The 18,536-nt window shown below is 37.5% G+C and overlaps 1 protein-coding gene across 4 annotated transcripts in view; it reads left to right on the forward strand.

Annotated features, from left to right (window-relative positions):
- The window catches only part of PALS1 (protein associated with LIN7 1, MAGUK p55 family member), a 107,138-nt gene extending 88,602 nt beyond the window's left edge, over positions 1 to 18,536 (forward strand). For all 4 annotated transcript variants that reach the window (XM_081229978.1, XM_081229980.1, XM_081229979.1 and 1 more), the window contains exons 13-15: positions 2,643 to 2,845; positions 4,547 to 4,657; positions 15,530 to 18,536. In XM_081229978.1, the coding sequence (XP_081086104.1) occupies positions 2,643 to 2,845; positions 4,547 to 4,657; positions 15,530 to 15,706 (491 nt within the window). In that variant the 3' untranslated portion in view covers positions 15,707 to 18,536. The remainder of the gene's footprint in view (positions 1 to 2,642; positions 2,846 to 4,546; positions 4,658 to 15,529) is intronic.

Consider the following 18,536-nt stretch of genomic DNA (forward strand, 5'->3'; position numbering starts at 1 on the left):
TATGCGGAGAGAAATTAGTTTTGTTTTTTTTTTAAAGTTTTTTTTGATGTGGACCATATTTAAAGTCTTTATTGAATTTGTTATAATATTGCTTCTTTTTTTTAAAAAACATCATTTTATTTATTTATTTATTTATTTTTATTACTTTCTGCTTTATAACAAAGTGAATCAGTCATACATATACATCTGTTCCCACATCCCTTCCCTCATGCATCTCCCTCCCTCCCACCCTCCCCATCCCAACCTTCCAGGCAGTCACAAAGCACCCGAGCTGATCTCCCTGTGCTCTGCGGCTGCTTCCCACTATCTATCTACCTTACGTTGGGTAGTGTATATATGTCCATGCCTCTCTTTCACTTTGTCACAGCTTACCCTTCCCCCTCCCCATATCCTCAAGTCCATTCTCAAGTAGGTCTGTGTCTTTATTCCCGTTTTACCCCTAGGTTCTTCATGACATTTTTTTTTAATTCCATATATATGTGTTAGCATACGGTATTTGTCTCTCTCTTTCTGACTTACTTCACTCTGTATGACAGACTCTAGGTCTATCCACCTCATTATAAATAGCTCAGTTTCGTTTCTTTTTATGGCTGAGTAATATTCCATTGTATATATGTGCCACATCTTCTTTATCCATTCATCCGATGATGGACACTTAGGTTGTTTCCAGCTCCAGGCTATTGTGAATAGAGCTGCAATGAACATTTTGGTACATGTCTCTTTTTGAATTATGGTTTTCTCAGGGTATATGCCCAGTAGTGGGATTGCTGGGTCATATGGTAGTTCTATATTTAGTTTTTTAAGGAACCTCCACACTGTTCTCCATAGTGGCTGTACCAATTCACATTCCCACCAGCAGTGCAAGAGTGTTCCCTTTTTTCCACACCCTCTCCAGCATTTATTGTTCCTAGATTTTTTGATGATGGCCATTCTGACTGGTGTGAGATGATATCTCATTGTAGTTTTGATTTGCATTTCTCTAATGATCAATGATGTTGAGCATTCTTTCATGTGTTTTTTGGCAATCTGTATATCTTCTTTGGAGAAATGCCTATTTAAGTCTTCTGCCCATTTTTGGATTGGGTTGTTTGTTTTTTTGCTATTGAGCTGCATGAGCTGCTTATAAATTTTGGAGATTAATCCTTTGTCAGTTGCTTCATTTGCAAATATTTTCTCCCATTCTGAGGGTTGTCTTTTGGTCTGTTTATGGTTTCCTTTGCTGTGCAAAAGCTTTGAAGTTTCATTAGGTCCCATTTGTTTATCTTTGTTTTTATTTCCATTTCTCTAGGAGGTGGGTCCAAAAGGATCTTGCTGTGATTTATGTCATAGAGTGTTCTGCCTATGTTTTCCTCTAAGAGTTTGATAGTTTCTGGCCTTACATTTAGGTCTTTAATCCATTTTGAGCTTATTTTTGTGTATGGTGTTAGGGAGTGATCTAATCTCATACTTTTACATGTCCCTGTCCAGTTTTCCCAGCACCACTTACTGAAGAGGCTGTCCTTTCTCCACTGTACATTCCTGCCTCCTTTATCAAAGATAAGTTGACCATATGTGCGTGGGTTTATCTCTGGGCTTTCTATCCTGTTCCATTGATCTATCTTTCTCTTTTTGTGCCAGTACCACACTGTCTTGATTACTGTAGCTTTGTAGTATAGTCTGAAGTCAGGGAGCCTGATTCCTCCAGCTCCGTTTTTCGTTCTCAAGATTGCTTTGGCTATTCGGTGGCTTTTGTTTTTCCAAACAAATTTTGAAATTTTTTGTTCTAGTTCTGTGAAAAATGCCAGTGGTAGTTTGATAGGGATTGCATTGAATCTGTAGATTGCTTTGGGTAGTAGAGTCATTTTGACAATATTGATTCTTCCAATCCCAGCTCCTGGTTTTTTTTAACTGATGCAGAAGATAGAAATTTAGACCTAATTTCTGAATACAGAAGTTCTTTTTAAAGATTGTATAGTACCTAATCTTATGGAAAAACTGAGTGATAGTATTTTATTTTACTTTTAAAATTTATTTATTTATATTTATTTTTGGCTGTGTTGGGTCTTCATTGCTGTGCGTGGGCTTTCTCTAGTTGCAGCAAGTAGGGGCTACTCTTTGTTGCAGTGCGTGGGCTTCTCATTGCAGTGGCTTCTCTTGTTGTAGACCGTGGGCTCTAGGCACTTGGGCTTCAGTAGTTGTGGCACGCGGGCTCAGTAGTTGTGGCTTGCAGGCTCTAGCGTGCAGGCTCAGTAGGTTGTGGTGCATGGGTTTAGTTGCTCCATGGCATGTGGGATCTTCCCAGACCAGGGCTCAAATCCATGTCCCCTGCATTGGCAGGCGGATTCTTAACCACTGTGCCATCAGGGAAGTCCCCAGACTGATAGTATTTTAAATGAAATGCAAGATGAAGTAATTTGGAGTGTAAGCATAATACACATTAAAGGTAATGGTTATTAAGATACTAAAAACACAGTTCTGTTCATTTCTCAATCTAGAAATAAAACCAGTCAATGTTAAATTAAACACATGGGGGTCTAACATTTCCTTAATTCATTATTTTTTAATTTGTATTACAAAATAAACATTTTTTCTGACTAGCAGAATTATCCCTCATCCTTACTCTGATCCATGTCCATTATTTTTACCTGATTTTGTTTGCCTAGATACAACTCGGGGTCGGCGAGACCATGAAGTAGCCGGTAGAGATTACCACTTTGTTTCACGGCAGGCATTTGAGGCAGACATAGCAGCTGGGAAGTTCATTGAGCATGGTGAATTTGAGAAAAATTTGTATGGAACCAGCATAGATTCTGTACGGCAAGTGATCAACTCGGGCAAAATATGTCTTTTAAGTCTTCGTACACAGGTAAAACTATTTTGGTTTAGGGTGTTGAACTTGAGGACATTTTTCACAGAGTAATTTTTAGTGGAAACTGTATTTTGGTCCAAGAACCACAGGACCTAATTAAGTTCTCATACAGTTTTTTCACACTGATTCCCTACGAATTTAGGTTGCTAAATCTCTTTCAGTTTCCTCTGAGGGGAAAATACATATATTCCAAACTTACATATATACACATGTACATATTTTCTGAAACTTAAAATACAGTAACTGTAGTGCTGGTATAGTACTTTAGTATTTTAAAGGTTATAAAAGAATTTCCCTTTCCTGATTCTTATATGAGAAAAATTAGAATAATTAGAGGTCATTTTTATGGTTTTAAATGATGTAGTTCAAGTATTAGTAAGTATCATAATGAGTGCTGGGTTATATCTAACAAAATGTCCACTGTTCTATTATCTGTCATACAAAAGAAAACCTTCAAAAATTACTAACAGTTGCTTTTTAGATTTCCATTAAAAATAAAATAATTTTAGAAATTTGGGATTTTTAAGATTGTGTTTGTTATGAATTTTTTTTCTTTTTCTACATTGTACAGCTTTAGCATAAAACTTTCCTTAATGTGGTGGAACCTACTGTGTACATCAACTCACAAGACATAGGCAGTCGTCATTAAACAGATGTATATGAAAGAGGATTGAGGGACTTCCCTGGTGGCGCAGGGGTTAAGAATCCGCCTGCCAGTGCAGGGGACATGGGTTCAAGCCCTGGTTTGGGAAGATCCCACTTGCTGCGGAGCAACTAAACCCGTGCACCACAACTACCGAGCCTGCGCTCTAGAGCCTGTGAACCACAGCTGCTGAGCCCATGTGCCACAACTACTGAAGCCCATGTGCCTAGAGCCCGTGCTCCGCAACAAGAGAAGCCACCACAATGAGAAGCCCGTGTGCCACAACGAAGAGTAGCCCCCCGCCCCCTGCTCACCACAACTAAAGAAAGCCCGCGCACAGCAACAAAGACCCAACGCAGCCAAAGATAGATAAATTTATTTTTTTAAAAAAAAGAGAGAGAGAATTGATTCCAAAATGGCTTTCCTGAAATAGTAATTAGGTTTTCTTTATTTTTTAGTGAACAAAAGAGCTTATTAGTCTCTGCTGTTTTAATTATAAATATCAGACTTAAGAGAAGGATTGATGTTTTTACTAAATTCCTTCAGAATTCTTTATATTATTTTGGCTAACAGATTTACCAAAGAACTTAGAGTAGTTAAGCATATTGTCTTAATTACTGTTTTTAAGATAGAAAAGGACATGTCCCTATAATCCCCATTTTTGTAGAGTGCTTCAATTTAGGGACACACATTCATGCAAAGGCAAGGTGAAAACCACAGTCTCTTAATTCAGACAGTATACTTTTTCTTCTTGGATGTGCTTTTCCAGAATTTTTTGTATGTATATGTGAAGTTTTTCTCTGATTCTTTTTGCATTTAGACCCTGGCACATGATAAGGTGACCGCTCATTTGTAATTACTTCAAAATGAATTTTTAATATGGTTATTTTAATCTGTGTGTGATCTTCTTAGCAGGGTATTTTATCATCACATAGTTGTAATTCTTCATTAATTTTATTTCATTACATAAAAAGAGTAAGCCAATATTCTGTGTGTGTTATAGGTACACAATATATTCTTATATTGAATGGTTAAGATCTATCTTTTCTTTACAGTCATTGAAGACTCTCCGGAACTCAGACTTGAAACCATATATTATCTTCATTGCACCCCCTTCACAAGAAAGACTTCGGGCATTATTGGCCAAAGAGGGCAAGAATCCAAAGGTAAAGTTATTATACTGTCATACTATTCCATTGAAAGTAACATGAAACAGTCATGGCTTAATATGTCACAGTGCTTAAAAACTACATCAGCTTAGGCTTTCAAACTGATTATTCTTTCTGCCATAACACTTTCCCCAAAACTGCCACAGTTGCCTCTGGTTGGACTTCAGCAGCTCTCCAAAGCAGGGGGCTTCTCTTGTTGTTCCGCATACATCCCCTATTATCACTCCAAATGTATGGTAGTAATACATACATTTTTATGTATTACTACCATATATACATACACTAATACATACATCTTTGGCATTTCTTAAAACTTCCTTACACTTCTTCACACAGATCTATGTTATTTCTAACAAGGATTAGGTAACACCCTCCTCCCACACCAGATACTCGCAGCAGATTCTTAGTGATTACCCACTTTTATCTGCAGATATTCCACATATGCAAGGAGCCAAACTTGAGTCCTCTTGCTTTTCTCTTCTTTTTTCTCATTGAAATTCTATGTTCTGTTTGTCTTCTGCCTTTGATCTTTTCGTATGATCTGAAATGGAAAAATGTTTTTAGTTATTATTATTTTTTTGCCAGAATATAGTCAAATTTTATTTTATATGTTATAAGGTGCAAACATATGATGCCAGAGATTGTACTTTAAATTTGGCATTGAAAAATATAATTTGGAAATATAAATAATTATTCAAAGTTCCATAATGTATTACTCCTCAGATTGGAAATTCAAAATCTGGCATTCCTTTCCTATGCCCCAAGATATCAATCAGCATGAGATTGTGAATCTTGTGTTGCAACATGCAGCAGAGAATTCATCTTTGAATCCTTTAACTTTGAGCAGCACTTAGTTTTCTTTAGTTTCATAGCAGAAAATAGCTGCTCACAAACATAAGTACTTCCAAACATGGACAGAATCTTTGCATAATGGTTTTTATATTTAGGGTAACCTCCCAAGATATCTGTAGAATTCTGGGATTCCAACATCATCATATTTGGCTTTCAGTATAGTGTTGACCTGCAATTCACTTCCATTTGTAGCTCTTTATTCACATTATTAATACTAATTGAGAAAGGGGAACTGAACAATATTAGTTCATTCTCATAAAGTTGGAAAAGTCAGAGAACCTTTTTTGGAATTGAGTCTTCAACTCTTTAATTTGGGGAATGTAGTTCAGGCTGTCATTTTCATTTTCAAAAACTAATTTCATCGTAGGAAAGTGGGCCAGATTGTTCCTTCCCAAATGAGTCTCCCAAAGACACAATTTCACTAGGAATGAGCCAACTGAATCATACATTTGTGTCACCACTTGTGAACGCCTTTGCAGAGAAATATCCAACATGTTTAGATATGTTATAATAATGTCAACCAAAAAGGTTAAGTCTCTGACCCAATCTTTGCTCGTAAGCTGAGGCACAGATTTTCCTCTAGAAGACATGAAAAAGTCAGTTTCCTCCAACTGTTCAAAAAGCTGCCTTAGGACCACACCACAATTCAGCCACTTAAGTTCCATAGAGCAGAACATGTTTCCATATTGTGCATCTGATTAAACAAAGCACCGATTTCTGTGGTCCGAGCCATGGGAGTGTATCCAGGTTATGGTATAAACTATGTCCATGACATGATCCGTTTTTAATCTTCTAGCACAAAGTGACTCCTGGAGAATGAGACCGTGCAGAGACTTGAGTCCCTTGTCTTGGCAAAGCCCTGACACTTTAGATTTCAGTTTTGTAACTAGTTCTTTAACACTAACCATCACAGAGTCACCATCTGTGCTAATAACTTACCAACTTTGACCAGTCCACGTTAAATTTTTTAAGACTTTTCTCATCACGTAAAACTATTTCCTGATGTTGTGCCTGTTGTGGGAACCACGTCCAGAAGTTTTCCGGTCACATCAGAAGTTTCATTGACACCATGAATAAACACAGCTACGTGGGGGGCGTTATTTCCATCCACACCTTCCTGAGCTACAGTGGAAAAAAGCCACAAATGATTCCTTTTTCTTGCAACTTGTCCTACAAGTTCTCAGTCGTACTGTTAACATGCTGGGCAACAACATTACCAGTTAGTCTTTTTTTTTTTTTTGCAGTACGCGGGCCTCTCACTGCTGTGGCCTCTCCCGTTGTGGAGCACAGGCTCCGGACACGCAGGCTCAGCGGCCATGGCTCACGGGCCCAGCCGCTCCGCGGCATGTGGGATCTTCCCGGACCGGGGCACGAACCCGTGTCCCCTGCATCGGCAGGCGGACTCTCAACCAGTGCGCCACCAGGGAAGCCCCCAGTTAGTCTTATGTTGGCAAATGCGTGTCTCCGTTCAGGGCACATGATTTCTGCTGCGCTCAACAGACAGTCTTTGATAAACTCGCCATCTGCAAGAGGTTTTGCTGACCAGGCAATTTTCTCGCTTAATACATACTATATTTCATGGCAGCAGCACTTATTTTATTCATGTTCAAAAGCAAATCATGTTGAAATTTCAGTCTTTTTTTCAGTTCGTTGAATTTTCTATCACATCTTTTCTGTAAATCCATCGTGGTTCCTATGATGGTTGCTTTCATAATGGTGTTTTTTAGGTTACATTCTCTCAACACAGACAGACTTTGTTTGCATATTAAACATGTAGGAACATTCTTTACCTCCACAAAGAAATAAGCTCTCTCACATTTTTCTTGAAATGCATGGCTTTCTTGTTCTTTCGTTTTCCCATTCTCCAAGTGCTCTTTTTTCCATCTCTTTCATCTTGGCCTTGGCTTTTTTCTCCGTCAAGGTCCAGAACTACAGCAAGCCCACCGATCTCTGTTCCTTGCCTCTCTTCCAAGGCTCGCTGTGCATCGGCCTGTGACTTGAAGTCAATATAGGCGATCCTTTCACTCATCCTATCCTTGCTCACCAATCTGATTTGAAAAGCATCCTAAAACGCTTCTATTAATTCATGCTGAGTGACTTTGTCAGGCAGGTTCTTGATCAAAAGTGTTTTGGCATTTCGATCTTTCTTTGTTTCCTTTCCCTTTGGTTTCTTCAATTTAATTTCATATCCAAACAAAGGACCTTTGTTTCACTAAGTTCCAGGGCTTTTTCCTGGTCATCAGCAGATTTAAAATTCACTAACCAAATCTCCTCCTAATTTCTGTTTTTTGGTTTCAGTGGAAGCCTTCTGTTTGGTCATTTCCTTCTTCTGTTTATCAGGTGCTTTCTTCATAGGCTCTTCATCCTCCTCAGAGTTCTCATGTCTCTTCTCATGGTCCTTGAGCTTGGCACTCCTCCTGTCTTTTGGCAAATTGGCCCCTGTGGCTCCCTTCCTGTGTGGTGATATTAATTTCTCAGCAAACATGGGAGCCAGAAACTTTTTTTTTTCGATTTTATTTCCTGGAGCAGTAGCAACCTTCCTACCATTCTTAGGGACAACAGCCTCATCTCTACTGCCGTTGTCATTATCTTCTGACATCTCATCTTCCCATCTTCTATCTCCTTTAGGGAAGGACTCATTTTCTTCAGTTCACCTTGATTTGTTTTCCTCTCCAGACTGAGAACTCATTGTTAACGGGACCAGCTTCCATCTCTACCCCCATCAAAATTAACAACATAAATAAGGAGTCTAAAGCCAGAAACTTTAACCATCACTTCCCAAATTAACCCGCACAGTGTCGTCACTGACGAGTTCTCCTCCCTTTAAGGCTATCGCTGGTAGGGCCCTGCCCACTCAGAGCCCTGCAGGCCACCACACGCAGCCAACCAGGACTGGATGCCCAGGAGAAGCCTGCAGCAGCCCGCAGGCACCGACAGGCCAGGAAGGCCCTCTCAGCAGCCGCCCAGGACTCTAGGCCCCAGGCAGCTAATTATTTTAGATGCTGGATGTGGTTGAGGTAGTCCATATTATACCAAACAGTACTAAAAATTAAATGATAATATATTGATATATTAATTAGAAAGCATTGACATTTTATTTAAATGTATGAAATGAAAACCGTCAAGTGACATGCTATATCAAAGTAACAAATACTCTTCCTTGTTTTTTACCGATTTCCTAAAAATTTCTATTTTACAAAGGAATCACTTAGATCTCATTTCATTTGCTATGCCTTTAAATCTCCTTAAAAGCCATAAAAACACATAATACTCCTCCCTAAAATCTCCTCAGAAGTCTTTGATTCTTGACTGTTCACCACACCCACCAGCCCTCTTTCTTCCTCCCCAAGGTATCTTTTTCTACTCTGGGTCTACTTACGTTTGTTATTCAGTCTATACGTGAAGGTGGTATTTTTCAGTGTCTTCGACATCAGGGACTTTCCCATCCTTTGTGTTGAGCATAATTCTGGTTGCTTTGTTTAGGCTAAGTAGGCCAGCTGGTTAACGTAGTGTTTCACTCCTTTTTCATTTTTGCAACACAAGTGCAAGTTCATAAATAAGTGGGGTCAGAGTATCTGCTGTCCTAAGCACTTGAGATGATACAAAAGAAATCTGAGACATAAAGCTGGGGAGGTGGTGGTGGTGGGATGAACTGGGAGATTGGGATTGACATATAGACACTAATATGTATAAAATAGATAACTAATAAGAACCTGCTGTATTAAAAAACTAAAATAAAATTCAAAAAAAAAAAAAGAAATATGAGACATGGTCGCTGGCTGTTCTTGAGGAGGATCACATATAATAAGGAAAACTAGATCAGTAGTCTACGAAACTTGGTGCCCAGTTAACTACTTTGGTAGACCAGAAATACTGTAGTGGTTCTAGGAGAGGGATGCACATTAAGGACCAAAATGGACTCCATTTTACTTGTTCAACCTAATTTTCTATTTTCTGACGTGCACACTTATTTTTTGTTAGGTTATTCTTCTCCAGCAAGAATTTGATACCACGCCAAGGGCCACATGCCATTGCAAAACATGTTAAGCAACTTTCTTTGGGTTGGTGGTCTCTGCCAGTGCTCTCTTGGAATTTTTTTACCTATTTTATTTTTGATATTTTAATATTTAATTGTAATATTTAATATTTTTACCTACTTTATTTTTAATTCAGATTGAGTGAGTTCTAGAAAGAATACCTATTAACAGTTGACCCTTGAACAATGTGGGGTTTGGGCACCAAAATTTTCAACACAGTTGAAAATCTGTGTGTAACTTATAGTTGGCCCTCCATATCTGCAGTTCCATATCCTCAGATTCAACCGACTGCAGATAGTGTAGTACTGTAGTATTAACTATTGAAAAAAATCTGTGTACAAGTGGACTGTGCATTTCAAACCTGTGTTGTTCAAGGGTCAACTATATACATGTTTTTAAAGCAGGAACTTAATCAGTTACCACAGTGTTTTAGCAGTATACGATGTGCTTGATTTTCTAATTATAGTTTTCTAATTTTAAAAAATTAACTTTATTGAGATTACTTTACATGCATGCATTTTAATTGTATAATTTAGTGAGTTTTGGCAAAATGTATACCTGTGAAACCACCATGCCAATCAACATTTAGAACATTTTCATCACTCTAGAAAAGTTCTCTCACACCCCTTTAAAGTTAATACCCCTCCACTCTTTCCTAGGTAACCACTTACCTACTTTCTGTCACTATAGATTTGTCTGTTCTGGAAGTTCATATAAATGGAAACCATTTATAAGTTTAAGTTTATAACCATTTATAAGTAAGTTTAAATTTGTATCTAGCTTTTTTTAAAAAATAAATTTATTTATTTATTATTTATTTTGGGCTGTGTTGGGTCTTCCTTGCTGCACGCAGGCTTTCTCTAGTTGCAGTGAGCGGGGGCCACTCTTCGTTGAAGTGTGTGGGCTTCTCATTGCGGTGGCTTCTCGTTGCGGAGCACGGGCTCTAGGCGCTAGGGCTTCAGCAGCTGTGGCATGTGGGCTCAGTAGCTGTGGCTCACTTGCTCTAGAGCGCAGGCTCAGCAGTTGTGGTGCACGGGCTTAGTTGCTCTGTGGCATGTGGGATCTTCCCAGACCAGGGCTCAAACCCGTGTCCCCTGCATTGGCAGGCGGGTTCTTAACCACTGCGCAACCAAGGAAGTCCTGTATCTAGCTTTTGATAAGTACAATGTTTTTAAGATTCATCTATGTTGCATCTAACAGTAGTTCATATCTTATTGCTGAGTTGTGTACCATGATCTAAATATATCATAATTTGTCCATTTACCAGTTAAAAACCATTAGGGTTGTTTCCAATTTTGAGCTAGTGACTAAAGCAGCTCTAAACATTCATAGTTTTTTGGTGGACATATGTTTTCATTTTTCTTGAATTGCTGGATCAAATGATAAGTGTATGTTTTAAGTGTATAAAAAGTACAAAACTATTTTATAAACAGATTTCCTTTCTACACTCTCACTTTGGTTCCATTTGCTCTACATCTTTATCAACTTTTGCTGTTGTTTTGTAACAACTTTTTAGTCATTCTAATAGGTGTGAAGTGTTACCATTGTGGTTTTCATTTGCATTTTCCTGATGACTAATGATAGAATCTTTTCATGTAGTCATTTGGACAAATTCTTTCGTGAAATGTCTCAAGTTTTATTTTTTTTATTGAGTTGCTTTCTTGTTGAATTGTAAAAATTCTTTATATATTCTGGATATAAATATTTTTTCAAAGTCTTTGTAATTTAAAAACATATTTTTTGAAGATCAGAATTGTTTTTAATGAAGTACCTCTGTCCCTTGGTATCCATGGGAGATTGGTTCCAGGACCTGCTGTGATACCAAAATGGAGGATGCTTAAGTCCCATACTTGGCCTTCCATATTCACAGTTTTCATGTCTTCAGACTCAGCCAACCATGGATCATGTAGAACTGTATTTATTGAAAAACATCTCTGTATACACAGTTCAAACCTGTGTTGTTCAAGGGTCAACTGCATAATTCTTTTCATTTTTCTTATGGTTAATGATTTTTGTGTATTGTCTAAAAAAATTTGCCTACTCCAAGATTATAAAGATTTATTCTGTATTTTCTTCTAAAAGCTTTCTTGTATTAGCTTTCCCTTTAAGGTCTATAATCTATCTCAAATTAATCTTTATTTTGGTGTGAGGTAAGGGTTTGTTTTTTTTTTAATCACACATGGCTATCCAATTGCTTTAGTATCGTTTCTTGAAAAAGGGTATCCTTTTTTTCCCATTGAATTACATTGGCATCTTTGTCAAAAATGCCAAATACGTAGTGGGGAAGGATTATTTCTGGACTCTATTCTGTATTTATGCTAAATCACATTGTCTTGATTACTGTAGCTTTATCTTTTCTCGAAAAATGGTCATTAAAAGGAATGAAGTACTGATACATGGTACAACATGGATGAACCTTGAAAACATAAGTAAAAGAACCCAGTCACAAAAGACCATATTTTGTATGATTCCATTATTTGGAATGTCCAGAATAAGCAAATCTATAGAGACCTGAAGTAGATGAGTGGTTTCCTAGGGCTGGGGGTTGGGAGAAAATGGGGAGTGGCTGCTAATGACTATGGGGTTTTGGAGGGAGGGGGGCGAGGGCGGATGGAGGGTGATGAAAATGTTTTGAAATTGATTGTGGTGTTGATTGCACAACTCCTCTGTGATTATACTATTGAATTGTACATTTTAAGTGGGTAAATTGTATGAATCCCCCATTGAATTGCTTCCTGTTCACCATTAAATGGGTGAATTGTAAATGAATTATATCTCAAGAAACCTGTTATCTGGGCAGAATAAATCCCAGTGGGCTTTTCTCTGGAAATTGAAAAGATTATTTTAAAATTTGTATGGAAATTTTAAAGAATAACCAAAACACTTTAGAAAAAGAAATAAGTTGGGAGACTTTCTTCTTTGTTAATTTTCTCTATTGTTTGACTATTTTCCATGTAATTGACTTATTTTTATTCTTTCCTTATACTTACTTTGGCTTTAATTTGCACTTGCTCTAGTTTCTGAAGAAAATTTAGATGATTTTTAAACCTTTCTTCTTTTCTAATATAAAGTTATAAATTTCCTTCTAAGTAGTTCTTAAGTTGCATCCTACAAATTAAGGTTATATTTTTCATTACCATTTTGTTAGAAATATTTTCTAGTTTCCTCTGTCATTTTCTTTAACCCATGGGTTATTTAGAAGTATCTAATTTCCATCTATTGGAGGTTTATAAAATATTTTATTGATTTACAATTCCACTGTGGTAAGAGAACATACTCTGTAAGATGTCAGTCTTTCAAATCTTGTTGAGTCTTATATTATGACCCAGTATCTGTTCTATCTTGGTGCATGTTCCTGCACACCAATAAGAATGTATATTTTGCAGCTGTTGGGTAAAGGGTAGTGTATCTGATTGCCTTTTATGTTTTATCTCCTTTGGTATTAGTGTTTTATCACACAGTAGAAGTGTTGAGTAAAAACAAATTCTCAATTTTAACTCTGTGAGATAGTGCTAGGAAAGTGGTGGTGTTCCTCACCAAATGCAAAATTTAAATAATCAGTTATTTCATTGTACTATGAATCTGTTCTGCTGTAATGGGGGCTTGAGAGTTGTAAACTAATAGTGTGAACTGTTATGGTCAATTTTGCCTATAGATAATTTTTTCAGGCCAAAGATATTTGAGCAAAAACATTTTGTTTCAATTTCGTCATGAATTGTAATTTGAAAAATTAAAACATAAACTACCAAGTAAATAAGTCATTTTGGCAAAAGATGAATACTTAAATTTGATAAAGAAAAACTAGGTGGATTAGATATTCATGTGAATCTATGTAAGATGTGGGGCTTAACATTTATATTTCAAATCTAGTAACACAAGGTTTAGATTCTACCTTGAATTCTAGAATGTTCTTTCAATAATCTTGAGCTTTGAGTAGACATAAGTTTTAACCAGAATGTCACAGTATGTTCAGTTACAGTGGTGTAGTAGAGTCCCTGCTGGGAAACAAAGGATTCTGTGTACCAGAGCCAGATGCACAACATTCCAGAATGAAAATTAGAGGGCCACACAAGAAACTGATTCAGGACAAGCCAGAGCTGTCATATATTTTTTTTTTCCTTGATTTATGTTTGTTTTTATCTTTAATATCCCATAACTTAAAGACAATGATATAAAATTAATAATACTTAACACTATGATATATGATCTTATGTTACATGATAAGGAAATAAGAGAGGGAAGAAAACAAAAATACTTTAATAAAAATGTATTCTGAAGTAAATAATGAAGAAATACTTATGACAACTGCAGTCCTTATTTCTTTAACTGGTCACATGGTCATAGGTGGTATTTGTAACTACTTCTACTGTTTTTTTTTTTTAACATCTTTATTGCAGTATAATTGCTTTACAATGGTGTGTTAGTTTCTGCTATATAACAAAGTGAATCAGTTATACATATGTTCCCACATCTCTTCCCTCTTGCGTCTCCCTCCCTCCCACCCTCCCTATCCCACCCCTCTAGGTGGTCACAAACCACCGAGCTGATCTCCCTGTGCTATGCGGCTGTAGTGAGGTGGATGGACCTAGAGTCTGTCATACAGAGTGAAGTAAGTCAGAGAGAGAAAAACGAATACCGTATGCTAACACATATATATGGAATCTAAGAAAAAAAAAAAAGGTCATGAAGAACCTACAGATAAGATGGGAATAAAGACACAGACCTACTAGAGAATGGACTTGAGGATATGGGGAGGGGGAAGGGTAAGCTGTGACAAAGTGAGAGAGTGGCATGGACATATATACAGTCATATTTTTAATGTTTTCCTTCTGTTAAAAAAGTTCAACCAGTTGAACGATACAAATTGTTTGGTATTGTGGGTCCAATATAGTATTGATGTGTGGCCTTTATATCTGAGACATATGGACATTTAATTAGTTCTCTTCATTGACAGGGGTGATTTGTGGGCAGTTTCACTTTCTTGGACACATGTGCCTGATTATCAGAAGGTTCTTGATAAGTTTTGCATATAACCTTGCCATCTGCTTATCTGTGAAACAGCTGTTTCCTTTACGCATTATTTTAAAGTAGCCTGCTCTATATGGCTTCCCAAACTCTTCTTAGGATACTTGTTTTTGCATCTTGAAGACCTCCTTTGTGTATTGAAAGCAGAGAAGCAATTTTTTAAAAGCTATTTCCCCCCAAAAATATATTAGATTATTAAAATCTTGGATTTCCCAGCAGTGTTTTCATAGAAAAAGATACCCATTCTGTTGATCCTTTTCTCAAGTTTACTCTTTTTAACTCTGCAACAGATATAGAGGGCAGGGGTTCTTTATAAGAGCCAAGAGCAGGTGGCACTTAAGGTCCTGCCAGAAAGGTTCACTCTGTTACAGAAGATGTTATTTTTAGGAAGAGGTTATGGTGCCCTGAAATGTTTGAAAACGAACGTCTTAGGGAATTCAAAGTAACAGTCTGTGCTCTTGAAGCCTCTAGTCCTGTGGATAAGACAGAAATATATAAAAACCTAAACAGCAGTATAAACAGGTTATATTGAGTTGCAAATGGTTTGCAGTGTGAGTGCTGAAGATGCCAGAGCTAAGGAAATCCCTGTGGCCATGACAGGGTTGGGTTGAACACTGGAGGCTGAGTATTTTGAGACAGAAGGAAAGCAGCGTTAAGGCCATTTCTTGTTCTTCAGCCATCTCTGACTCATTGTATATTTTGGTAAGGAATGGATTACCTCATTTTTTTTTTTGCGGTACGCGGGCCTCTCACTGTTGTGGCCTCTCCCGCTGCAGATCACAGGCTCCGGACGCGCAGGCTCAGCGGCCATGGCTCACGGGCCCAGCCTCTCCGCGGCATGTGGGATCTTCCCGGACCAGGGCATGAACCCGTGTCCCCTGCATCGGCAGGCGGACTCTCAACCACTGCGCCACCAGGGAAGCCCTACCTCATAATTTTTATTTTCTCTTTGCAGCCTGAAGAGTTGAGAGAAATCATTGAGAAGACTAGAGAGATGGAGCAGAACAATGGCCACTACTTTGACACAGCAATTGTGAACTCGGATCTTGATAAAGCCTATCAGGAATTGCTTAGGTTGATTAACAAACTTGATACTGAACCTCAGTGGGTGCCATCCACTTGGCTGAGGTGAAGGAAACATCCATTCTGTGGCATGATTGGACTTGATCTGGCAAACTGCCAATAGGAAGATAGCCCTGATACTTGAGCAAGTCTCTGAGAAGGTGGCAGGCAGTATAAATTGTAGACCTGTTCTTAGATCTTGAACTAGTGAGAAGAAAATCCCCTTAGGCAATTCATTAACAGCATTCTTTATTCTCTGTACTTGGCTTTAGAGGTTCTTGCCTCCTTTGGGGATTTTAAATGGAAGTTTTCAACAGAGCAGTTCCATTTTATCCACATAAAAACCTTTTAATTCTGTTTTCACCTAACCAAATCTTCTCTGCCTAGTCATATTTCCATGAAAAACTTCTGTGTGTATACACAATGGTCCATGTCTCACATAGTAGTAAATACTGATGTTATTTAACAGTTAACTTAAATGACTTCATGGGAATTTGTGGGTGAAGGGAAACTGTGCTTCTGTGCACTGGGCAAGACAACAGTATTTGGTTAGTCACCAGAACTACTTTAAAAAAAAAAATGGTGCCACTTTGGTCTGGAGCTACTCTGTTAGGCTTGAATTCATTTGTATGTCTTTTAATTCATAAAAACATTCCGTTAGAAGCACCAATTTTTTTAGCTCAAATTTGTGGATCAGACTCCACTGCACACATGAAAGGTTTGTGCAAAGGTCACACCTGTTTTAGACTCTGATCTAAAACATATACAACATACGCTGATCTTTTTAAAGGTATAATTTTCTGAATTTTTTCTTTAATCGTTGCAACTGATTGGGTAACTTTTACTTCCTTTTCCTGATCTGCATAGTACAATAGAATGTATAAGTTACATTTTTATGAATGGCAGATAATTCATATAAACTGTTGACTGTTAAGTTTCTTCCTCATGGTGCAAATAGTTTTTTACATGCATAAAAGGACATAGCACATTTGACAGTTTTTTCATTTTTATATATGAGCACAGTATAATTTGATGACTGTGCTATATATGTAGGTAATAAACTGGAATTCTGTGATCAATATAGTTGCTGTACTGTATACGAATATTTAATAGATTGGCAAATGGTCATTGATTACACTTGTTCAGCATTGGAATAAAATTATATGTGGGAAATGATACGACAATTGACTTTGAGATCAGAAGGAGAAGATGACCTGAAAGTCATCTGAACATTTTAGGAAAAGAATATTGCAGGGGGAAAGTTAAGCATATAGAAAGAGGTTTTTATCCTGATAAGGTCTGCCTCTTATGATCAGAATGCAGCAAGCTAAATCATAAAACATTTAAGCTAATGGAACTTTCATATTGTCTCTATAGCTTGTAGCTTTAAAATTCGACTTCTGTAATTGGCATGGAAAGTTAATTAGTAGTATTTTCAAGGCTTAAGGGATGGTGTGATGTGTGACAAACCACCTCAAATGTGAATGTCTTGATTTTATTTATATGGTGACTTTAGCTACAACAATTCCTGTTCCCAAAGCTAAACACTGGAATAATACTGAATTGTCACTTAATTTAACATAAGCAACTGTTTTTAATGAGTAGTTTGTCTCAGTGTCATGTACATACTTGAGTTTTTCTCCTTTGCATAATATTATTTGAACAAATTGTAGACAGTTTATATGCTGCCTTTTTCTGTTGAAATTCACATGGCCTCAAAGTTGGCTGTGGAATATATCTTGTGTGGAAATAACTTTCAAGATAATGTTCCTTAGGAAGAAAGTAACATTCCTAGGTTGAGGGAAGGAATCCCATACATACTGTCTCTTCAGGTATGAAACGCTCCAGTTTATGGCAGGAAAATGCAAAGGTCACAGTGATTTTCAGCACTGAAAACAAGGCACTGTAAGTACTTAAGCTTTTCAGTTTTCCAGTTTACTTTCTCTTTAGGAATGAAAGGTAGTCTGTGGTAGACAGTGGAGTTTTGTGAGCTGCTTATCGTAACTGACAACGTTCAACCCTAAGATCTAAACGTTTGCAGTTTGAGTCAAGTTAGAATGAGATTTCAGGCAGTGTAAGTGGCTGCTGTGCTAGTCCCTGAGTTACCTGTAGACCACAGGGCCAACGCCAGGGCCACGTACTATGCAGACTCAGGCATGGCTTTAACAAGCAAGTCCAAGTCCCCTCCCGAGGCACATGCTATGCCATAGTATACTTCTTAAAAATCTAAGCTGATGAGGTATTTTGGGGATCAGTTAAGTCCTATATAATTTTCTCCTTCCTCATCAGCAGTGGTAGAGGGATAGAAATGTCTCCTCAATCCTGGTGATACGGATGTGCTGATATTCAACATAGTCCCTACAAAGTGAAAACTGAGTTGTTGCTGACTTCCTTGAAAGAAAATGGAAAAAAGCCTTGCTCTCCACCTAGTTGTGCTCCACGCCGCTCTGGCCAATTCCATTTCCTGTCCCTCTGTGGTCCTGATTGGAGACCCCAGTGTGGAGGGAGGTCTTAACCACTTATAGGAAGGATACCAATCGCTAATGAAATGTACATTAGTTCAAGTAAGGAAATAATCTTCCTTTACTAAATTTTCTTAAGTCAGAACAAACAGAAAGGAGAATAGTGTTCAGATTAATCCAGATTTGCTTTCTATGAAAATCTAATGTCTGGATTTTTTTTTTTCTTTTCTCATGGCCTAAGGAATAATTTGAATGTAATTCTGTGAATGTGTGTGGAAAATTTAAACCAGGGATTTAGCCTTAATAAAGGTAACCTTTCTGACATCTATTGTTAATTCTCCTTTGTACTCTTATCCTGCCTGTATCTGCACTCTGTTGTTTTGAGATGTAACACTGCACATTGTAATGTAAAAATAAAAAGTAAAATTATATTTCAAA

The sequence above is a fragment of the Mesoplodon bidens genome, assembly GCF_964165515.1.
Source record: "Mesoplodon bidens genome assembly, chromosome: 3".
Taxonomy (NCBI): domain Eukaryota; kingdom Metazoa; phylum Chordata; class Mammalia; order Artiodactyla; family Ziphiidae; genus Mesoplodon; species Mesoplodon bidens.